The sequence below is a fragment of the Protopterus annectens genome, chromosome 17.part0 (assembly GCF_019279795.1).
Source record: "Protopterus annectens isolate FY-2018-M chromosome 17.part0, PAN1.0, whole genome shotgun sequence".
Classification (NCBI taxonomy): domain Eukaryota; kingdom Metazoa; phylum Chordata; order Ceratodontiformes; family Protopteridae; genus Protopterus; species Protopterus annectens.
Window position 1 is genome coordinate 15,602,631 of NC_056751.1, and position 25,534 is coordinate 15,628,164.

Sequence of the window (25,534 nt, forward strand, 5' to 3'; positions counted from 1 at the left end):
CAGTAGTTACAAAGACAAAAAATAAACTGCTCCTTATATACCCTATAAAAAAGCAATTACATCACTTCCTGTCAAGGAAGAAAAAAATATTAATTATGTTACAAATGAAAATAAATGTATATGCAGCATACAAATATAATATACAAAAAAATTTTTGTTGTCCATCTAAGGCTGTACCAAACCATCATTGATGTCAGTTAGTAGAAAAATAAGATAAAATATTACCTTGGTGTTGTGAAAGAGATGTGTGCTATATAAAAATGAAAAAAGGTTAGCACAATAGTACATAGTTTATAATAGTCATGTCAGTAATAAATGTTGGGTAACATTATAAGCATATATCAGTGTCAAGTAGGAATCTCTAAGAATAATAAGTATAATGAATAAACATATATGAAAAATCACATTTTGTCATTGAGCCCTGGTGGGAAGAGCCCACCCAGTTTAACTATCCATCTTTTCTCTTTTTTATTAAGAATGTCATGCCATCCTGTTTTGAATGCCCTATTTCCAATAATGTTGTCAATAATGCAAAAAGAGAATTTGGCTGTAGGATGCTTAATGGTGTGTCTGTATAATGCGTTGGTTGGTCTACAATTCCTGATGTCTCCCAAATGTTCTGATATCCTGATGCGGAATTGTCTGGATGTTTGACCTACATAGAATGCTTGGCACGTGCATGTGGCTAGATAAATAATCCAGTCAGAACTGCAGTTCCCAAAGATTTTAATATCATGTAGCTGACCAGTATTCTTGCTTGTGAAGCTTTTAGTTTTGAATATATAACCACAAAAACTGCAGTGGCCACAGGGATATGTACCCACTAATTTATCCCCTGTTAGTGTTCTCTGCGTACAAGAGTTATCATCCAAGATACTCCTTTTGTAGTAGGAAAAGTGGGAACTTAATGTTTTGCCCTTCCTATAAGAGAAATAACAACGTTCTCCTAAATAGCCCTCCAGAAGAGGGAACACTAATAATCTAAATATTAAATAAACTAATCTGACTGGATTATTTATCTAGCCACATGCACGTGCCAAGCATTCTATGTAGGTCAAACATCCAGACAATTCCGCATCAGGATATCAGAACATTTGGGAGACATCAGGAATTGTAGACCAACCAACGCATTATACAGACACACCATTAAGCATCCTACAGCCAAATTCTCTTTTTGCATTATTGACAACATTATTGGAAATAGGGCATTCAAAACAGGATGGCATGACATTCTTAATAAAAAAGAGAAAAGATGGATAGTTAAACTGGGTGGGCTCTTCCCACCAGGGCTCAATGACTAAATGTGATTTTTCATATATGTTTATTCATTATACTTATTATTCTTAGAGATTCCTACTTGACACTGATATATGCTTATAATGTTACCCAACATTTATTACTGACATGACTATTATAAACTATGTACTATTGTGCTAACCTTTTTTCATTTTTATATAGCACACATCTCTTTCACAACACCAAGGTAATATTTTATCTTATTTTTCTACTAACTGACATCAATGATGGTTTGGTACAGCCTTAGATGGACAACAAACAATTTTTTGTATATTATATTTGTATGCTGCATATACATTTATTTTCATTTGTAACATAATTAATAATTTTTTCTTCCTTGACAGGAAGTGATGTCATTGCTTTTTTATAGGGTATATAAGGAGCAGTTTATTTTTTGTCTTTGTAACTACTGATGAAAGCTTAAACAGCTGAAACCGGTCTAGTTTCTGTGCAATTAAATCTATGAATTGGAACCAGTCGAGGTGCTGGCTTTATTTTTCAGTATTGGTCTAACTAGCTTGGTTGCCGAGCACCAGTCGTACTTGCTAGCTTGCTTCTTAACTGAATGTTCCAAATATTAACAGCCTTTTGTATTACAGTGATTTTTGTATTTAGAAATGTTCTGTTGCTTTGTTGTGGCATGAATAGAATGTGTCTTCGAGATGTTTGAGGAGATCACCTTATAGCCCAGTTATCCTGTTGTGCATATTAAAGGCTGTGCATGTAAATGGCTGTTGAATTTGCCTTAGCTGGCTATAATTTATATTTAAAGTAAGCTACACAAGCAAGGTCTGATGCTGTCACTGTTCTTGTATAGTATGGTTCCCCCAGGTGAGATGTGTTCTTGTAGTTCCATTGTTTACCATATCCGTGGCAGTCTGATCTTTGAAACATATCGTTATATGGAGTCAGAGTGAGGTCTACATGTTATTTCCATCATGCATAAAACTTTACTAATTTGCTGTAGGGTTTTGTCTCTAAGAATTGATTACTTTTCCCCTGTGAGGCTGTGATCTTAATTTGTAACAGGCACCAAGTAGCAGCTTATCTAGCCAGTCAGCTTGACATAGCCACTGCTGGGAAAATTTTAAAGCCACAGGAGCTGCTACCCAAAGAAAGCAAATTACTGAGAGTGCATAAATTAACTCATTTGTTTTCTTTATAGTCAGAATCCCAGACAGACACACTTTAGATGTCATTTCATTTTTCCCTGTGTATGGTTTGTACAGCGTAAAGTACTATTTCCTTTAAAATACTTCCTTAAGCATATTGTTTAGCTTTTAAGTGAGCATTATGGATTTCCTAAGTTTCATACATGTATTTCAGGTCAGTCTGTGTTTATTATTAAATGCTTTTGCTAAACTGCAAGTGTGTTGTATAGAATCGACATTAAATTGATTTGCAAACAATACAGTACTGATGCATCTTTTTGTTTTTTTTTTTTTTTGTTTAGGGTCTGATCTTAAACTTTTACCTTGCACAAACAAAGCTGTGATGCCCTACTGCCTTCAGCTAATGCTGGCTTGCTTCAAGGTAAATCCTTCTGAGATGTCAGTAGTCATTTGTGTTTACAAAACCATTACAGCGCATGTCCTATATTTTTTTTTTATTTAATACTGATCTTTACAGGGTAATAACATACAATGCACAAAGGTAACAATTTGTCCTGTTAGCAGTGCTAGCCACCTGGTGGTGTAAACCTTGGCTGTAGATGATTGTCACTGTTGAAGTGACTCCCCAAACCCCATGTGCAAAATTGGGAAAAAAGGGTTGTGGATGGATGGATGGAGGGGTACTGAGAAGGTATAAAACCACAACAAAACAAAAGAACAAACTGTAGATAAAAACAACAAACTAGCCAAGATTCTCAAAAAGTATAAAAATTTAATAAAATATAATAATCAAACTGTAGCACCTCCTATTAAATGCATTCAAGGAGTATAAAAAAACAAAATAACATTCATTTATATATTGCAAAGGTAAAACTCACGTTCAGTTATACAGTTAAACAAATATTCAAATAAGATACCTCCAGTTGCACTCTACATTTAAACCTAAAGGCATTAAAGTGCCATACTTCAAAAATATAAATAGATTCTTTGAAAGTGTATGTTTAAATGTCACATTTTCACCATGTTTAAGTAACACTTGTACAAGAGAAGATATGTTGGATCCCTATTTTGACATGGAAATTTTTTTGTATTTCTTTAGCAGTAATTCTCGAAATGGCTGTGTCATCAAGCTAATATACAGCTGCATCATTTAGTGCTAAATATGCTGACTTTCATTGGCGTTGTTATGCTGTTGTAGTGATTAATGGTGTAGAAAAATGTTGACGTGTGAGGCAATTGAAGGAGGAGCAAAAAGCATACCTTATATGTGTGCCATTCCATAATTTGTTTGACAGTTTTTTTCTTCTTTGGTTGATAGGATAGACACTTAGCGGGTTCTAAAAAGGTTACTTATGACACCAGTAGTAAACCCCAACAAAACCTGTATCTTTCCATTTGTCCATTCTTACCTATGAAAGCCTTCTGGCCATTTCTTTGAGTGTTACTATTTGATTCCCCTCCTTTATTTCCTCGTCTTTCATTCTCTCCTTTTGTTAGGCTCCATACTCATTTTACTTAAACACAACATATCTCTGTTGACTTTGTCATTTTTTAACAGTAAAATGTTTCATTTGTTTCCAGTTTTGTGTTTACATGTAATGTTGTGTATACATCTATACTTGTTTGTATTCAGCTGATTGTGTAATTTGTGAAATTTATTTTTGCAGATAACTTGTACTTTTATCTTTTGTGGACACTGAGATTTTTTTTTTGTCCGGGTTGTGGCTGTAGTTGGTCCACAGAGATCAGTGCGATAACCTGGTAAGCAAACTTAAGCAAAATAAAGTATGTGCTAGTTGGTGTAGAGTATAGGCTGCATGGTCCTACTCTGCAGAATCTGGGAGCAGATAGATTTTTTTGCAGTTTTTTTATAGTGTTTAACTTTTATTAGCTTCTCATACATGTTTTATCTTATTCACAGTGACCCAAATAGTTTATATATGTAATCATAGTTGTATATACTGTATGTTTTGTGTCAAAATATAAGTGTGGTAGTTAGGCTGAGTTATGCTGGCTGATTGGCATTTTTTTCTTTGATGAAAGCCTGCTTAAAGTGTGTTTCTTCTGTTGCATGAACAGAGCCTAGAACAGAATTTGAAGCTTTTTTCTTGGACTCTGGTGTTTTGTTTTTGAAGACCTGAATGTAATTGATCTTGGTCTTGATCACTTATTCCACTTCTCCTGGTGAGGCACTTTAGAATTGGCATCGTTTCTTTCAGTTACTGTTATTTACAGTGGATTTTGGAGGCAGAGATGAGGCCTATTATCTGCTGAGGTAACCTTTTAGAGTTGGGTTGTTACTATGTCAGCACTTTGGTATTAATGAAGTTATGTCTGGACATTACCCAAATGTAATTCTTTGGCTTCTGATGCCTGGAACACTAATAATGCCATCTTTTTGTGGTGTTTGAAAGATAAATAGGTACTTTTCAGCATTTGGCTGCTCTTAAAGTATACTGACTGGTGACTGATCTGTGTAGTCTCTAGCCAGCTTGTACTGACTTTAGGACTTAAAACACTAAGAGTTAATTTTCCTGGTCATTCAGAAGAGATTCTTGTTTGGGGTAGGAGTGTTTAGTCTAGAATGTTGTTTCTCTATACATTTTTTGAATATTTGAGCTTTTGGCCCACTGGTTGTACTTACTTTGCTAACCTGTTCACCCACTATTGATTAATTTCCACTAGAATACAGAATTAATAGACTTTTTAGCATTGTGCATAATTTACTGGATTCTTAATATCTTACCATAATCAGCTCATTTAAACAGTGGTAGACAGTTCGGGATTTTTTCATCATATTTTTAACAGTAATTATTACTTTTATTAGGTTGCTTAATTTAACCATGAGCCGTAATGTTTTACTAAACTGTACTTTTTAGGTTTTCTGTATACTGAGTTAGCTTCTTATGCTTTCCACCTGGTACACTACCTTAGATGTTCTTTGTGTTTCACTGTTGCAGTCATTACATTTGGGTAATCTGCTGTCAGGTTACCCACAGTCGGCCTGATTAACAAAGTCTTGGATCCTGTGTCGGTTGCTGTCCCTTCTTCCATGACGTCAGGTTGTCAGGGGTATAAAACATGCAGCCGACGCCATTACATCAGTCTTTCTTGCCGCACGGTGCACGAAGCAGAAGTAGTTCGCAAGTGCCGGTCGTCCGACTCCTGAAATTTTCGTTTTCGAGTTTCAGATCTGAAGTCTTCTACTAAAAAGCTAAGTACCCCATTGGGGAAACTTTTTCTTGCTCTTTACTGATGTCAGTAAATGTTAATAATTGCATTACTTGTGGGAAGCAAATACCTCATAAGGATTTACCGATGTCAGTAAATGTTAATAATTGCATTACTTGTGGGAAGCAAATACCTCATAAGGATTTTCATTTGTACGGTATTCCTTGCCGAGGCCCTGACCACAATGTACCTTGCTGTCAGTTTTGTGCTTTATTTAATCAACGTGCTATCAAATGTCGGTACAGTTTTGCTTCTAAATATTTTGGCTCACGCTTTAATTATCCAGAAATGTCGTCGGTTAGCAATCCGACTACTGGAATACCTAAAAAAAGACAGAGACAGGCCGTTAAGGTCCAAAACTGCCGATGACGCTTCTCGTAAGCCAGTCACCAGTTCGCCAGTACTCAGTGAGGCGCCTTCGCAGCCCCTGATACCTGCTACTTCTGATTCGCAGGCCTCTACTGAGACCCATTCGGAGTCCGGTATGCCGCGAGATGCTTCAAGTATGGAACCCGCGGATGTCTCTACCTTGGATGGGTCTGGAGCCGCTGTGCAAGCACCGGCTTCGGAGGGTGTTCTCAGGCCTACAGATTTGTATATTAGACCTACGCCATCTTCAAAACTAAGACCAAAATCTCGACCTATGCCTAAAAAAATGACGCCTGGGCCACATGTGCAGGCCTCTATGCCTAAAAAACAAATGATCAAAATGGCTGAAGATTTAATTACTCTGATCAGGGGTAGCCAACCCCCCCTTCTGAGAGTCCTAGGCAAGACATTGATTATGAATCTTCTAAACAAGATTCTATTTCTTCTGACTCTTCTAATGACCAGGAATTGTCTATACCTACTTTTGAGGACTCTGATGCAGAAGATTCCATTCCTTCTGCTTCTCCCCCTGAGGATTTTTCTTTTTAGGAAACTTTACATACCTTAAGGGAACATTTCCACTGGGAAAGTCAAGATTTCTGTGAATCTAAAAAGAGAGTTGGGGATTTTCTTCTTCTTCCTCAGCATAGGCCTTTGGCTATACTTCCTGTTCTAGACATTGTTGATGTTTTTTTCAGAATCTAGTATGGCTCCTGATTCTCTGCCTCCGGCTCCTTGTAAGCCAGACAGATACTACAGGGTTCCTGACTCCCACAAATTTCTTTTCAAAAATCCTGTTGCAGATCCTGAAACCATTTCTCAGGGTCCCAAGGGTATTAAGGCTTCTACTGCTAAAAATCCTACCCCTTCTGATAGAGATTCCAGGGCTCTGGATAGATGGGGTAAGAAGGTTTACACTTCTGCAACCTTGGCAATCAGGGGTTTAAACTGTCAATTTCATATGCTAAAATATCAACAGCGTATCATGGGACTGCTTAAACAGAAAATGATATTAATTTCTGACTGTGTGGAAAACAAAGATTTACAGGATTTATTGCATTCAGCTGAACAAGTTGGAAAGCATACTTTGCAATGTGGTTTTGATTCTTTGGAGGCCTCTTGCAGGGCTGCTGTAACTGGGACTGTGCTAAGAAGGCATGCTTGGCTCAAAGAGCAAAATCTGCCTGATCCTGTTAAAGCAAAATTTTTGGATGTTCCTTTACAACAGTACCGGCTCTTTGGTAATAAGGCTGAAGAAGTTTTAAAAAAGATGGAAGATAAAGCTACATCTATGCAAACTGTGAAAGATTTCTTACAAGTGCAACCTCCAAGATTTAGTAGTGACTGGCCTACTAAGAACTGGTCCTTTCCAGTTCCTTCGAGTGCCACTCAAGCCAAACTCAGACATTCCAAAGGCTCCAGGTTTTAGTCACAAGGGACTTTCAGAAAAAAACAATGGGGTGCCTCCTCTTCCAAATCTGGAAACAACTAGACACCTCCCTATGGTAAGCAGTCTCAATGACTTCCCTTTACACAAGCACTTTTAGCCGCCCCTTTGTGGGGAAAACTGGCTCTTCCTGCTAGAAACTGGCAACTTATAACCCAGGACAAATGGGTTTTAAATATAGTATCCCAGGGATACAGATTTAATTTCCATACATTGCCAATTCCAAACGGATCACCAGCCCTGCCTCCAAATCAGTGGGCAGAGGCCCAGAAACAAGTACTTTCCCTCATGAACATGGGGGGCTATTCAACCAGTACCAGAAGAGGAAAAGGGACAAGGTATCTATTCAATACTTTTCCTGGTACCCAGAAAAGACAAATCATGGCGTCCAATTCTGGACTTATCTACTCTAAACACCTTTGTGGACATTCCAAAATTCAAGATGCTGACTCTTCACCAGTTACTACCTATGCTAGGCAAAGATGCCTGATTGGCAACTCTAGGTTTAAAAGAGGCTTACCTGCATATCCCAATCAGGGAATCTTGCAGAAGATACCTCCGCTTCAAAGCAGGCTACTTGCATTACCAGTTCTCTGCACTGCCCTTTGGCTTATCTACTGCGCCGAGGGTCTTTACAAAGTGCCTGGCTCCAGTAAATGCATTTTGCAGGCAAAGAAATATTCAAATATATCCATACCTGGACGATTGTCTAATTCAGACAGAAAACAAGGACACTCTTCTAAACCATCTGGCATTTGTAAAAAGGGTTCTAACTTGTCTTGGGTACACTATAAACGAAAAGAAATCACAACTGGTACCCTCTCAAAAAATTACATTCCTGGGTGCAAGCTTGAATACAGCTGCCCAGATGGCTTTCCTTACGCCAGAGAAGCAAATTCAATTGGTGACTTACTTCAAACAGGTGGCCACAAAAATCCTGCTTTATGCAAGGCAAATACTGCAAGCCTTGGGGTACATGGCCTCCTGCATTCTTCTAATTCCATATGCAAGACTGCATATGAGGAAACTTCAGTGGTACTTAAAAAGTCTATGGAGTGAGTGTTGTCACAGCCTGGAAGCAATGATTCCTATCATTCCTTGCCTGCAATTAGAGTTCCTATGGTGGACAGAGACCTGCCACCAAAACAAGGGACTGTCATTCACACCACCCCCTGCCGCCCAAATCCTAACTACAGACGCATCAGACTATGCTTGGGGGGCACATCTGGCAGGGAAGTGCATTCAGAGCAAATGGAGCCCAAATCGAATGCACCTTAATATCAATCAAAAAGAAATGCTAGCCATACAGAATGCACTGACAGCCTTCATGGACTACCTTCATCCAGGACAATTAATGATAAAGACAGACAACACCATGGTTATGTGGTACATAGACAAGCAGGGGGGTACACACCCCTACCCCCTTTGCAGACTAGCCATGGCATTGTGGAACACGGCCTTGAGCTACCAAGTACAACTACAAGCTCAATTCCTGCCAGGAAAGCTGAATACTCTGGCAGACGAACTAAGCAGAAATCTCATGGACCCACACAAATGGAAACTGGAACCACGGATTTTCAACATGTTGACACGCAAATGGGGGCACCCAGACATAGATCTTTTTGCCTCACCCCACAACTATTAGTTAGACAAGTTTTGCACAAGAACCCATCACAAAAAACCTGTAAAGTGGATGCTCTATCCTTCAGCTGGAAAAACCTATCAGTCTATGCCTTTCCCCCTCTGCCTCTGCTCTCCAAAGTTCTACTAAAAGTCAAACAGGACAAACCAAAAATGATTTTGATTGCTCCAGACTGGCCTCGCCAACACTGGTACTCACTCCTGCGCAGTGTGTCACACCTTCCACCGTGCCACCTGCCACAGACACCTTACTTAATTTCTCAGCAGAACAACCAAATTCTGCACACGCAGCTCCAAACTCTGAATCTTGCAGTGTGGCTAATCACCTAAATTCACCCTTAGCATCCCTCAGAAAACCTGTGATGGATGTCATTTTGGAGGCAAGAAGGCCTAGTACTAGAAAATCTTATGCTGACAAATGCAAAAGATTCTGTGCCTGGAATCAATCTCAAGGGATTAGCAAAGCAGTGCCCAGCATTCCTCAGATTTTACAGTACTTAACTGAGATGCTTCACAAGGGCCTGTCCTTTTCTTCCATAAATATCCATGCCTCAGCCATTTCAGCTCATTACAGCACAGAACCTTCCCTCTTCTCTCATCCTCTGCTAAAGCCAGTATCTCAGAGGCGCCAAAAACGTAAGACCACCCAGGAGAGCTCCATCCCCTGCCTGGGACCTGGAAAAGCTCACTCTCCCTCCTTTCGAGCCAGCTGCTACTGCAGACTTAAAATTTCTCTCCTGGAAAACAGCTTTCCTTTTAGCAGTCACTTCTGCTAGAAGGATTTCTGAATTACAGGCTCTTATGGCAGTGGAGCCTTTTGTCATTTTTCATGCGGACAGGGTATCTCTCAGGACCAATCCATCCTTCATGCCTAAAGTGGTATCCATTGTGGCTCTTAATCAGACCAGTCACTTGCCAACTTTCTTTCCCAATCCATAGAACAAGGGAGAGCGGATTCTGCATTCATTGGATGTACACAGACAACTTAGATTTTACTTAAACAGGACAAAATCCCAAAGAAAATCTAAACAACTGCTGGTGGCATTTGCTGCAGGGGCAGAGGGAAAGGCTATTTCAAAGCAAACCATTTCCAAATGGATAAGCCATTGTATTTGTTTCTGCTGTATGCACCATGGAAAAACTATCCCCAAGGGGATCAGATCCCATTCCACCAGGGCTGCATCTACTTCCACAGCCTTTCTTAGAGGTGTTCCTACCAAGGACATTCTAGAAGCTGCTACCTGGAGCTCAGTTCATACGTTCACCAAACATTACCATTTACCATTGTTCTCCAAATCCAGAGCTGGCTTTGCCACTGCTGTCCTGCAGGGCCTTATAGCTGGTCCTAATGCTGTATAATTCCCTCCACCCAACCATAGCTTTGGGAATCTACCCAAATGTATTGACTTCAACAGTGAAACACGAAGAACATAGTACAGTTGTGTACATTTACCATAAATGTAGATGTTCAAGTGTATTCACTGTTGCAGTCCTAGTTACCCTCCCTCCAGCCCCCTATTTTTCTCTGGCTATACCTCTACTTTCTTTCACTATGCTTAAAAGCCCTTTTGGTGTATTTGCTTTTGGGATTGGAGGTATTTTTTTTGTGTTTTTTTAATTTTATTTGCTCCCCATTTGGGGGGCACCTGACATCTCGGGCAAGAAAAACTGATGTAATGGCTTCGGCTGCATGTTTTATACCCCTGACGACCTGACGTCATGGAAGAAGGGACAGCAACCAATGCAGGACCCAAGACTTTGTTAATCAGGCCGACTGAGGGCAACCTGCCAGCAGATTACCCAAATGTAATGACTGCAACAGTGAATACACTCGAACATCTACATTTATGGTAAGTGTACACAACTGTACTTTTTAGACTCCATCTTCCTCAGCTCTGAGCATCTCGAAACCTTTGATACTGGTGCCAGTTTCGACACCGGTCCTGTCTCCGGCACCAATTATAGGGGTCTATATTATAAATTTGAAGTTTGAAAACTGAATCTCATATGATCGACATCATATGAGCAAAGTTTTCAATCATCGAACGTTACAACGGAGATCGTCATAGGAAATATTTCCCTTCACTTCAATGTAGTGCGATCTTGGAGTTGGTATATTTAAGTAGCAGGGGCATGGGGGTGCAGGGGGGCTTGCCCCCCTGCATAGAGCATTCAGGTAGGTTTTTTTATTTTTAGATTGTTTATATTTTATGTTCGATGTTTGGAAATTTCACTCATATAGAGTTGATCATATGAGATTCTAAGTTTTCAGACTTCGAACATATATTATAGACCCGATTATAGACCTCACCATGCCTATTTTGACTTCGGCACCTGTGACCACTTCGGCTCAGGGCACACATTCGATACCTTCATCATTTACGATTTTGGAACAGACTGTTTCAACTCCGAGTGCCATTTTGGCACCGAGCGATGTTCTTCGTGTTTCACTGTTGCAGTCATCACAATTGGGTTATCTGCTTGCAGTAGCCCTCAATCGGCCTGATTAACAAAGTCTTGGGTCCTGTGTCAGTTGCTGTCCCTTCTTGCATGACGTCAGGTCATCAGGGGTATAAAATATGCAGCCGACACCATTACCCCAGTCTTCCTTGCCGTGCAGTGCCCGAAGCAGAAGCAGTTCGCAAGTACCAGTCGGCCAACTCCTGAAATTTTCATCTTTGAGTTTCAGAACCGAAGTCTTCAACTAAAGCTAAGTACCCCGTTGGGGAAGCTTTTTCTTGCTCCTTACCGATGTCAGTAAAAGTTAATAATTGCATTTCTTGGTGAAAGCAAATATCTCACAAAGATTTTCATTCGTACCATACTCCTTGCCTAGGCCCTGACCACAACATATATTGCTGTCGGTTTTGTGCTTTTTTAAATCAACGCACTATCCGTCGTCGGTATATTTTCGCCTGTAAATATTTCAGTTCTTGGTTCAATTATCCAGAAATGTCGTCGGTAAGCCACCCGACTACCGGGCTTCCGAAAAAATGCAAAGATAAAGACGGAGACAGGCCGACTAGGTCCAAAGCTGCCGACGACACTTCTCCTAAGCCAGTTGCCAGTTCGCCTGTACTCAGTGAGGTGATACCCGCTACTTCTGATTCACAGGCCTCTACTGAGACCCATTCGGAATCCGGTATGCAGCAAGATGCTTCCACTGTGGAACCTTTATTTTATTTATTTAACATTTGTTGACCGGGCTAGTCTAGCTGGATATATGTCCATTTTCAGTAGAGGCCCGGGGAGAAAAGCTCCACAAAGAACAGTCAATTTAAAACCATTGTTTACTGGAAAAATGTTCAACACTACAAACTAACAACACAGTCTAATAGGTGGTACTGTTGCGGATGTCTCTACCTTGGATGGGTCCGGAGCCGCAACAGTACCACCTATTAGACTGTGTTGCGGCTCCGGACCCATCCAAGGTAGAGACATCCGCAACAGTACCACCTATTAGACTGTGTTGTTAGTTTGTAGTGTTGCGGATGTCTCTACCTTGGATGGGTCCGGAGCCGCTGTGCAGGCACCGGCTTCTGAGGGTGTATTCAGGCCTACGGACCTGCATATTAGACCAACACCTCCTTCTTCTTTAAGGCCTAAATCTCGAACCATGCCTAGAAAACAGACGCCCAGGCCGCATGCTCAGGCCTCTATGCCTAAAAAACAAATTATAAGAATGGCTGAAGATCTTATAACTTTAATCAGGGGAAGCCAACCACCCTCTTCTAAGAGACCTAGGACTGAAATTGTTTATGAAGTTTTTGACCAGGATTCTGATTTTTCTGATTCTTCTGATGATCTGGATTTACCCTTATCTGCATATGAGGATTCTGATGCAGAGGACTCTATTCCCTCTGGCTTCTCCTCCAGAGGATTTTTCTTTTGGTGAAACCTTGCACACTCTAAGGGAGCATTTCCACTGGGAAAGCCAGGATTTTTCTGATTCGAAAAAGAGGCTTAGGGATTTCTTACTCTTGCCTCAGCATAGGCCTTTAGCTATACCTCCTGTAGTAGACATTGTTGATGATACCTTTTTGGAATCTAGTTTGGCCCCTGATTCTTTGCCTCCTGCTCCCGAACACCTGACAGATATTACAGGGTTCCTTTTTAAAAATCCTATTGTGGATCCAGAGACTATTTCACAAGGACCCAAGGGCATTAAGGCCTCTACTGCCAAAAGCCCTACCCCTTCTGATAGAGACTCCAGGGCGCTGGATAGATGGGGTAAGAAGGTTTACACTTCTGCAACCTTGGCCATTAGGGCCTTAAACTGTCAGTTTCATATGTTAAAGTATCAATAACATATTATTGGATTGCTTAAACAGAAAATTATGTTGATTCCTGACTGTGCTGAAAATAAGGAATTACAGGATTTAATGCATTCTGCTGAACAGGTTGGAAAACATATTTTGCAATGTGGGTTTGATTCTTTAGAGGCCACTTGCAGGGCTGCTGTCACTGGGTCTGTACTCAGAAGGCATGCTTGGCTTAAGAAGCAATCTTTGCCTGATCATGTTAAAGCTAAACTGTTGGATGCTTCCTTAAATCAGGACCGCCTGTTTTGCAGCAAAGCTGAGGAAGTTCTTAAAAAGATGGAAGATAAACTATTAAAGATTTCTTACATGTTCAGCCTCCAAGATTTAGTAGGCATTGGCCCTCTAAGAATTGGTCCTTTCTGGCTCCTTCCAGGCCTTCTCAATCCAAACCCAGACACAGCAGAAATCCCAGGTTTCAGTCCCAGGGTACGCACAAGACTAAGCAGTGGAGGGCTTCCGCTTCCAAATCTGGGAGTAGTAAGACTCCCCCCTATGGAAAACCGTCTCGACTTGATTTTAAAACTTCCAAGCACTTCTCAACTGAATGCTCCTTTAGGGGGAAAGATTGGTCTGCAGGCCAAACACTGGGAACTCATTACCTAGGACAAATGGGTTTTAAATATAATGTCCCAAGGATACAAATTTCACTTCCAGACATTACCAACGCCAAAAGGTTGGCCAGGTCTACCCCCAAATCAGTGGGCAGAGGCTCAAAAGCAAATACTGTCTTTTAAGCATAAAGGCTATACAAACTGTACCATAAGAGGAAAAAGGACAAGGTTTCAACTCAAGACTTTTCCTGGTACCCACAAAAGACAATTCATGGCATCCTATTCTGGATCTGTCTACTCTAAACACCTTTTTGGTGATTCCAAAATTCAAGATGCTGACTCTTCACCAGTTGCATCTTATGCTAGGAAAAGATGCCTGGATGGTAACACTCGATTTAAAGGAAGCATACCTGCACATCCCAATCAGGGAATCTTGCAGAAGATACCTATGCTTCAAAGTAGGCTACAATCCCTGCCAGTCCTCTGCACTGCCCTTTGACTTATCTACTGCGCCCAGGGTATTCACAAAGTGCCTAGCCCCAGTCATCACATTTTGCAGGCAAAGAAATATTCAAATATGCCCACACCTGGACGATTGTTTAATTCAGGCAGAAAGCCAGGACGTACTTTTGAATCATCTGGCCTTTGTACAAAGGGTGCTAACCTGTCTGGGGTACACCATAAATGAAAAGAAATCACACCTGGTACCCTGTCAACAAATCATATTCCTGGGCGCAAGCTTGAATACAACTTCCCAGATGACTTTCCTCACGTCAGAGAAACAAATTAATTTGACAACCTACTTCAAGCAAGTGGCCACAAAAACCCTACTATCTGCAAGGCAAATACTACAAGCCTTGGGGTTCATGGCCTCTTGCATTCTTCTAATTTCATATGCAAGACTGCATATGAGGAAACTACAATGGTATCTAAAAAGCCTATGTTGTCAACATTCTCAGGATCTATAAGCAATGATTGCCATCATACCTTGCCTACGCCTAGAGTTTCTTTGGTGGGCAGAGGCCTGCCACCAAAACAAGGGACTACCATTCACACCACCCCCTGCCGCCCAAACCCTAACAACAGACGCATCAGATTATGCATGGGGGGCTCACCTGGCAGGGAAGTGCATTCAGGGCAAATGGAACCCAAGTCAAATGCACTTGCATATCAATCAAAAAGAAATGTTAGCTGTACAGAATGCTCTGACAGCCTTCAAGGACCACATTCTTCCAGGACAGTTAATGGTAAAGACGGACAACACCACTGTTATGTGGTACATAAGCAGGGGGGTACACATTCTTACCCCTATGCAGACTAGCCATGGCATTGTGGAACACAGCCCTTTTGCACAAGGACTCCCACAAACAAGCTTGGAAAGTGGATACGCTGTCCTTCAGCTGGAAAAACCTATCAGTTTATGCCTTTCCTCCTCTGCCTCTGCTCTCTAAAGTACTAGTAAAGATCAAGCAAGACCAACCAAGGACGATTTTGATTGCACCAGACTGGCCACACCAACACTGGTACCCCCTGTTGCGCAGTGTGTCACTGTTGGCCCCATGGCACCTGCCTCAGACTCCTACCCTATTGTCTCAGCAGGAGAACCAGATTCTGCACCCTCATCTTCATACACTGAACTTAGCAGCCTGGCTAATTACCTAAGCTCTCCTTTACCATCCTTCAGTAAACCAGTGACAGATATCATTTTAGAGGCAAAGAGACCTAGTACTAGAAAATCTTATGCTGAAAAATGGAAAAGATTCTGAGCCTGGAACCAGTCTCAAGGGATGAGCACAGCAGTGCCCAATTTACCTCAGATTTTACAATACTTAACTAACTGAGATGCTTCACAAGGGCCTGTCTTTCTCCTCCATCAAAATTCGCACCTCAGCCATTTCAGCTCATTATAACACAGAGCCTCCCCTCTTCTCTCATCCACTGCTTAAGCAGTTCCTCAAAGGGGCCAAAAATCTACGACCACCCAGGAGAGCCCCAACTCCATCCTGGGACCTTTGTTTTGTATTGGAAAAGCTCACCCCTCCTCCTTTCGAGCCAGCTGCCACTGCAGATTTAAGATTACTCTCTTGGAAAACAGCTTTACTTTTAGCAATCACTTCAGCAAGAAGGGTATCTGAATTACAGGCCCTCATGGCAGTGGAGCCTTTCATCATCTTTCATGAAGACAGGGTGTCCCTCATGACTAATCCCTCCTTCATGCCCAAGGTGGTATCCAGTGTGGCCCTTAATCAGTCCATTCATTTGCCAACCTTCTTTCCTAACCCACAAAACAAAGGGGAATGGATACTGCACTCCTTAGACGTGCACAGACAACTTAGATTCTACTTGGACAGGACTAAACCTCAAAGGAAATCTGAACAACTGCTGGTGGCATTTGCTGCAGGGGCAGAGGGGAAGGTTATTTCAAAGCAAACCATTTCCAAATGGATAGGCCATTGCATTCATTTCTGCTACAAGCACCATGGAAAACCTATCCCACAGGGATCAGTCCCCATTCATCCAGGGCTGCATCTACCTCTACAGCCTTTCTCAGAGGCATCCCTACCAGGGACATCCTAGAAGCTGCTAACTGGAGTTCAGTACATACTTTCACCAAGCTTTACCATCTGCCAGTTTTCTTTATATCCAGAGCTGGCTTTGCTACTGCAGTCTTGCAGGGCCTTATAGCTGGTCCTAATGCTGTCTAAATTCCTCCTCCCATCTTTAGCTTTGGGAATCTACCCAATTGTGATGACTGCAGCAGTGAGACACGAAGAATATAGTACAGTTGTGTACATTTACCATAAATGTAGATGTTCGAGTGTATTCACTGTTGCAGTCCTGGTTACCCTCCCTCCAGCCCCCTTTCTTCTTTTGGCTATACCTCTACTCTACTTTAATCTGCTGAAAAGCTTTTTGATGTATTTGATTTTTTTGTTGGAGGTATAACCTTGTATATTTATAGATTTAATTGCTTCCCTTTGGGGGGCACCTGACATCTGGGACAAGCAAAACTGATGTAATGGCATTGGCTGCATATTTTATACCCCTGATGTCATGGAAAAAGGGGCAGCAACCGATGCAGGACCCAAGACTTTGTTAATCAGGCCGACTGAGGGCTACTGCAAGCAGATAACCCAAATGTGATGACTGCAACAGTGACTACACTCGAACATCTACATTTATGGTAAGTGTACACAACTGTACTTTTTACTGACTGCACTAGATTTTGACCCCCTTACTCCCGGTCTCGAAACTTGAGACTCCGGTGCCAGCAGACCTTGCAGCATGGACCTGATACTCCCCTTCCGTATATCCAATTCTGAGCCAGGTGTATAGCCCATTCATTGAACTCTCTTGACTCTCTGTCCGGAGTATCCACTAGATCCACCAGGAACTTGTCAGAACACGACGTGGTGCATCTTGTGGACTAGCTGTTGTTCGCCAGGGGGATACCCACACTTTCTAAGACCCATCCACCTGCATGACTTGGGTTAGTTTCTCCACGGACTCCATCTTACACTCCTTCGACCATTTTAGTTCTGAAGCCTTCTGCTCCTACATCTTTCTCGGAAGCCATCACCTCGGCACCTACAGTGCACCTCACTCTGGCTCCGAGTTTGTCCCTTTTGTCTTCGGTTCCTGCGGAATCGGTCCTCCTCAATCTGGGGATTGGGGGGGGGGGTGTTTTGGCCTGGGGCATGGAACAGTCTTTCTTGTCAGTTCGATCCTCTGTGCCAATAGCCATGTCCACATTGATCCTGCTTGAGGCTCCATCCATTGGGGGCAGGTTTGTCAGAGCATGGTGTGACCCCGATCCTGAGGTTGTCTTTCTTGGTTCCGGGCTCCCATCCCTCTTTGGGCGGATCTGCCTTCCACGCAATGGAGAGGGTCTCGCTTCTGGAAGCACTCTTTTGATGTCGGAACCCCAGTTTTCGCCCCCTGAGCTACAGCTGCCACAGACCAGCCCCCCAGGACACCAGGCAGAGAAGCTGCAGGAAACCCCTGTTCAGGGTACCCGCTCTTCCGAGTCCTCCTCAGAGACCCCCACTGAGGAGACCCCTCGAAAGAGGGCATGCAAGAGGAAGCACATGGACCCACCTGAGGAGTCCTTAACAGAAGACACAGATTACGATGATGGTGAAGGGTCCCCTCGGTCACGTCCTGAAGATGTCTCCTTCGGAGACATCCTGGAAATGCTAAAGCGGGGAGGTGACTGGGAGCCCTCTAAACCTTCGTCTGAGGAGTCTTTGTTCCTGCAGGCTTTTTGCGCCTGGCCTTCTACCGCTTGGATGACCCCGCCTGCCGATGAGCTCGTCCAGCTCATTGTGCAGCTCGCTTGGAAGAACCCTGATTCCATTGATGTGATCCCTTGGAGACCTGACAAAATTATTTCCCCTCCCGAGGAGAACCTGCATTGGTCCAAAGGGTTACCAGTCAATGCTATGGTGGTGGCGGCGGCGGCCACGAAAAAGGACTTGGCTGAGGAAAGTCCCACTGTCCACCAACCCAACAGGGAGTTCTGGGTGGTGGACAAACTTGGGAAGCGAGTTTTTGCATCAGGGACCTTTGCTATACGGTCCCTGAAGTATTTGGCACATTTTACGAGGCTCCAGAGGGACTTGATCTCTGAACTCTCTGGGACACAGGACAGTTGTCTCACATGGTCAGGAACAAAGTGGCCTCGCAGCTCGCAACCCTGGAATCGATATCCAACTCGTCCATTCAAATGCGACCGAAGGGGCAGCTAGAGCAGCGGGTTCAGGCATTGTTATGAGGTGTCATGCCTGGATGCGCATTTGTGACCTCATGGACCCCTTCAAGTCTTCCTTTTTGAATACACCCATCGAAGCATCATCCCTTTTTGGCTCCAAAGTGAAGGACATGCTAGCTAGGTTCTTCAGGCCCTAGGTTCTATGGCAGCTTCAATTCCAATAGTGCCTCTAGCAAAGCTACATATGCGGATCCTGCAGTGGCTCCTTCTTTGTCAGTGGTTCCCAAACTGCCACCCCCTCTGCTACCAGATTCGAATAACCAACTCCTGCAAACAAGGACCTCCTTTGGTGGATGAGGCCAGACGCAGAACTTTGGAGTCACCCATTTCAATCACCTCAGCACAGAGCCATTGTGACCACGGATGCTTCCCTGATCGGTAAGGGTGGGGCCATTTCCAGGGGAAGACAGTCCAAGGCACATGGTCTACCTCAGAGGCCCACCTGCATATCAGTGTTCTGGAACTGAGAGCAGTGCTTTTAGCATTGCAGGCCTTTCATTTGGCTTTCCCTTCTGGGATAATTGCAATTTAGTAAGACAATATGTCAGTGGTCTGGTATGTCAACAAGCAAGGAGGAACCGAGTCCTACCCCCTGCGTTAAGAAGCCATGAGAATTTGTCAGTGGGCGATAGCTTCCAACCTCTTTCTGATAGCAACGCATATCCCAGGGAGCTCCAACATAATTGTGGACAAACTGAGCAGATGCATCTTCCTGCCTCACGAGTGGTCCTTCAATCCGGAGGTGGTGACAGAAATCCTTAGCCACGGGGTCCAGCCTTGCTGCGATCTTTTCGCCTCCCTTTGAACAGCAAGTACAGCAGCTATTTTGCCCTTCTTCCCCAGAGGGGGAGTCCCCGAGGAACGCTCTAATCCACCATTGGCCCACGAGACTTCTGTATGCCTACCCTCCCATTCCCCTGATTCCACAATTTCTAAAGAAAGCTCTTCGGTTGAGATGCAGGGTGATCCTCATAGCTCCATTCTGGCCTCGACAAGTTTAGTTTCCCTTCCTTCGGCCTCACCTAGTATACCTGTCGTGGATTCTGGACCCTCTCCCAGGTCTGATTACTCTCCCCCAAGAGTTGAGCCACCCAAATCTGTCCAGTCTCAAGCTGACAGCTTGGTTTCTCCACTTCCATTAGTTGCCAGGCAAGCTAATCTCTCCTCACCTGTTCGAGACATCATTCTGGCCTCTCATAACCATCCACCAGAAGACTATATCAGGATAAATGGAAAAGGTTCTCCAGTTGGTCTAAGGACAACATGCTAGATCTGTATTCGGCTCCAGTAACTGCGTTTTTTTTTTATAATGGAGCCTCTGCCTTTACTGTATGAGTACACCTAGCGGCAGTTTCTAATTTCCACAGTGGTATAGATGGCACCCTCTTATCTCTTTATGTCTATGCAAGGCCTTCCTCAAGGGAACCTCCCATATCAGGCCTCCTGTCAGACAGTCTGTGGAACCATGGAACCTCACTTTAGTCCTTCAGTCTTTGATTCAAAAACATTTTGAACCTGCTGTGAAGTGTAACCTAAAGTTTTTGTCTTGGAAATCTTTGTTCTTGGTAGCTATCACGTCTTTCAGAAGGGTCTCGGAGCTGCGGGCATTGTGTATCAAGAGGCCTATCTGGTCTTCCATAAAGAGTATCACTTCGGACTAATCCATCCTTCCTTCATAAGTTGTTTCTGAATTCTCCATTAACCAGACCATTGATCTACCAGTGTTCTTTCTGAATTTTTCCAATAGAGGAGAGTACTGCCTTCACTCCTTGGATGTACATAGGCAACTGAGATTTTACCTAGACAGGACCAAACCTATCCATAAGTCTGAACAGCTTTTCATCTCCTTTTCTGGGCCCAGAATGCGAGATGCTGTTTCCAAGGTTACATTATCAAAATGGCTAAGGGACTGCATACGTTTCATCTATTCCCTCAGTAACGAACCTGTGCCAAAAGTTAATGCTCACTCCACTAGATCTATGGCAACATCTGTAGCTTGCCATTCCAGGGCTTCCATGGATGACATCTGAGCAGCAGCTACTTGGGCTAAGCCTCATACCTTTATCATTCATTACAAACTGGACTTGGGGCCTCCAGAGGCAGAGCTGCCTTCAGCTCAATGGTACTTGGGAATGTTCTTCCGTAAGGGCCGCCCATAGACCTCAAGGTAGCTTGGGATTCTATCCCGTCAGTGATGAATGGAAAGAAGATTAACAACATCAGATAAAGAAGTTATGTCTTACCATAATGTTCCATCTGTGTTTTCATCTTCTTTCATTCATCACTTCCCACCCTCCTTCCCCCTCCAAAGGCTCCTGGGGGATGCTTTGGGTCCAAGTGGTGTCCTAGGGTATTTGCGCAGAAGTGACCTCGGCTTTACTTTTCTTTCTCTAGCAAACTCGATCTGAGGTAACAGGGAGAAGGGTATTCTGAGTAGAAACTTAGCTCGAGAGTTTATGGGCTGACGCGAGCTTGGTAAAAAGGCCGACTCGGTTCCGAGGGCTCGAAACCGAATCCATCAGCAGTGATGAATGAAAGAAGATGAACAACACAAATGGAATGTTATGGGTAAGACATAACTTCTTTTTTCCATAGTTACACCCGTTTGCTCACCCAATATTTCCAACATAGTACTATGTAGGGAATTTTTAAAGTCTGCAAACTCATTTCATTCCCAGGACATATGTTCCCATTTACCTCTTTCTTCCTCATCATGCCACCACCATTTGCCATCTATCTGAGAGAAAAATCTTTGGGAGTCTGCTATAGGTATAAAAATACATATGCAAACACTTCAATGCAAAAATTCTAGACCTTTTAGAGTCTGTTGTATACTTGGGAGCCATATTTATGTCCTCCTGTTGTTCCCTTGTAAACTGCTGACCCTAAGACTGACCAGTCTGATCCCAGGGAACTGTTAATTGGTTCAACTAATCACAGATCAGTAATACTCGACCAATTATTTCCTTTGTGTAACTGCATCCAGGCCTTGTCAGCCCAAAATGTCCCATTCAGGAAGGGTGCTGGGGTCATCCTGAGAAACGACCATTATATGAGGGACTTTATACCAATCAGATCTTTGATATCTGGTGGTAACTTAAGTTGCAGTTGCCAGATCACATTCTTAGTTGGTGTGGTCTGAAGCTGATCAAGCACTGGCCTCTCTGGCAGGCTTGCTGTCATATGCCATTTCCCTGTCTCCCAGCACCCACTACACATCAGTCTACTATACTTCCCAGCTGTCCACAATTTCAATGTGTCCAGATTTTTGCCACATATTATTCATCTTTTCTTCATAAACTTGTGGCTTTCTGACAAATTATCAATGACTGAGATCACTAAGTAATGATGGATGGTTGAGTTTCAGAACTCGTATCCTTCAGAAAATGCATGCAAATGCAAAAACTGTTATTCTAGCAACTTTGTAAACTAAGACCAGTATTTAAAATTGGTCCCTGGTCTTGTTCTCCCCTTTATTTTTGGCTTTGCTAAGAATTCTTATGCTAAGAGGTTGAGAGATATGCCTTCTACCCGTAATGAGTGGACGTGTACCCTCAGCCCCTGCAGGTAGGAGGGAGTGTTGGACTCTCTCGCATGTTACCTTCTAAGAGGAGTCAGATGACCCAGAGACATGTTTCTCAAAGATGACTAGGCTGAACAAGGAGAAGGTGACTGAGCTGTCTATCGGGAGCTAGGATCCACCACATAACACACGCACTCAGGTCACTCCAAAGCAAGTACAAATATGACTCCGTCATTGTCCATGCTGGTGTGAATGACCTGAGACGTACCTCCCTGGACTACATGAAAAGAGACATAGAGGAGCTCTCCGATTATGTAGCCCAGGCTGGTATGACCCTGACCCTGAGCAGCATCTTTTCCTCACCAAGAATGATACCACAATACAAAGACAAGATGATCAGCTTTAACAATTGGCTCAAGTACTGGTATCATTCTAAGGGGATCCAATGTCTGTCTGCCTGGGATGATATGATGGACAAGCCACGCTGCTTCGCAAGGGATGGCTTACACCTGTCACCACTGGGCTTCCGGATATTGGCTAAGGCTCTTGCCACCCCCATAGTGCCTTTTTTAGGCAAGGCTCAAAAGACAAACCCACCTCCTTAGAAAACAAAAATGGAAAAAAACTAAGGGTAATGCTGCTCAACGCCAGAAGTCTAAATCTCAAGATGCAGGCACTTGATGCACTCCTCAGCATGGAGAACATCGACGCCTGTGCAGTAACTGAAACCTGGTTCAAGGCTCCTGAGAGCACCCCAGCGCTACCAGGCTATACCTCGTATCATGCTTTGGCCCCAAAACCCGGGCCGAACCACAAAGGGAGGGGGAGTGTCCATATTCATAAAGGACACCCACACCTCCAGGTTAGTAGCAACACATGAGCCATCAGAGACCATACAGGTGCAACTAACCATAGGCAAAACTGCTATACAACTGGTAGCATGTTACAGACCACCCTCCCAATCTCAAGAACCCCACTCAGCCTTCCTGAAGACATTGGAGGATATGAATGTATCACAAAATACCATCATACTGGGAGACTTCAACTACCCAAACATAGATTGGGTACATTATTCTAGCCCTAATATCCTAGCCCAAAGGTTCCTGGAATTCATAAATTCAAATGCACTGGAACAACTAGTCACCTCTCCCACTAGGGGAGATAATATACTAGACCTGATCATCACAAATATGGGGACAAAATGCTCCACACTGGAAGTATATCCCTCACTAGTGAGATCTGACCACAAACTAATCACTCTGGATATACATATCCCACCTCCACCCCCAGCACAAAAGACCACAGTGAAAAACTTCTCAAAAGCAGACTTCACTCTTCTTAAGACTGAGATAGTATCCTTTAAGCCCACTGTGCCAGTGGATACCACATCCCACAATGCCGAATCCTTCACAAATGCTTTCTATGGACATCTCCAAGAATGCATGGATCATGCAATCCCAAACAAATCCAAGTCCCTCTCCACTAAATGTAAGCGTCCTGTCTGGTGGACCTCAGCCATAAACAAATTGTATAACAAAAGAAGGAAGCTACTGCACATCAGAGCGAAATCCCATGAAGGGAAGACATCTCTGATCAACATTAGCAGAAAACTACGTTCTCTCATAAAAACATCCAAGGCAAACTTTGAGAGAAAAATCGCTAAGGACACTAAAGATGACCACAAAGCCTTCTTTAGCTATGTTAGAAACCTGGGTGAAAACCCTCAGATATGCTCAGAGTTGGTTCACAACAACAAAAAATACACTGAACCCACAGATATTGCCAACATTCTGGCTGACAGGTTCAGTGCAAATTTCTCCCCTCCTTCACCCCCAAAAGAAGAAATACTTATCCCAGCTGAATGTAATCTCCCTGTCATCTCAGATGTCCAAGTGAGAACCGCCCTAAACAAAGCAAAAAACACAGCATCAATGGGACTTGATGGTATCCCGGGGTGCGTGTTACGTGAACTCCAAGAGGAGCTAAACCCACACATAAAAATGCTATTTAACCTTAGCCTTACTTCGGGATATGTACCTGAACACTGGCGTACAGCAACAGTGGTCCCACTCCACAAGGGGGTGCCTCTACAGACCCTGGAAACTACCGCCCCATAAGCTTAACTAGCCTGGTCTGCAAAGCTATGGAAAGAATCATTATGGAACTCATAAACAGAGACATAGGGGACCTACAGACACTTGACCCCACCCAGTTCGGCTTTGTAAAGGGCAGATCCTGCCTTTTAAACCTGGTTGACTTTTTGAAACAGTCACTAGAGCCATTGATGAGGGCAAAGCAGTCCATATAGCATACCTGGACTTGGCTAAGGCCTTGACACAATACCCCACTCAGGCATCATAGATAAGCTAAACAGCTTAAAAGTAAACCCTTATGTCACTAGATGGGTTGCAAACTGGCTAAAGGACAGAACCCATAAAGTTAAAATCGCTGGAGCAATGTCAGACTCAAAGCCAGTCACAAGTGGTGTCCCACAGGGATCTGTCCTGGGACCCCTCTTGTTCGGCATTTATTTCTCAGATGTTAAAGCAAACATGGGAGGGCTGTGGCTGACAAAGTTCACAGATGACTGCAAACTAGGCGCCATAGTCGATACACCAGCAGACACACACATCCTACAAAAAGGCCTCACTGAAACGGACAACTGGTGCCGTAGTCATGGCCTTAAACTAAATGCCAAAAAATGTATAGTCATCCCTTTTGGAAAAAAACAAAGTACCCACAAATTATCACATAGACATCAACCCACTGAGTATGGAAAAAGTAATCGGAGACCTAGGGACCTAAGTAGACAGCGACCTCTCATTTGACACCCACGTTGCCAAAGTGGTTAGAAAAACATTCTACCTTGCACACCTCATCATGAAGGGATTCACATCCAGATCCAAGGATGTCATTGTACCCCTATATTCCTCCCTCATCAGACCCATGATTGAGTACAATGCCCCATTTGGTATGTACCTCACCCGGCATTTGCAACAGCTGGAGAGACCACAAAAGTACCTCACCAAAAGGATCAAGGGTCTTCAACATATGTCTTATTCTGCCAGACTAAAGAAACTTCAGCTCTATTCAGTAGCATACCACCTGCTCAGAGGTGATCTCTGCCTGACGTACAAGGCCATGTCCAATCAGGATCTGATGGACATGCTCCACCTCAAAAAATCCAAATCCATCAGGACCACGAGAGCTAAAGACTTAAACCTCGGCACAAGTGTGAATAGGACATGCTGGAGGGATAGATTCATAACCC

The 25,534-nt window shown here is 43.2% G+C and overlaps 1 protein-coding gene across 2 annotated transcripts in view; it reads left to right on the forward strand.

Annotated features, from left to right (window-relative positions):
• INTS10 (integrator complex subunit 10) overlaps positions 1 to 25,534 on the forward strand; it is a 1,128,594-nt gene that overhangs the window by 601,329 nt on the left and 501,731 nt on the right. For both annotated transcript variants that reach the window (XM_044059448.1, XM_044059449.1), the window contains exon 14: positions 2,750 to 2,829. In XM_044059448.1, coding sequence (XP_043915383.1) covers positions 2,750 to 2,829 — 80 coding nt within the window. The remainder of the gene's footprint in view (positions 1 to 2,749; positions 2,830 to 25,534) is intronic.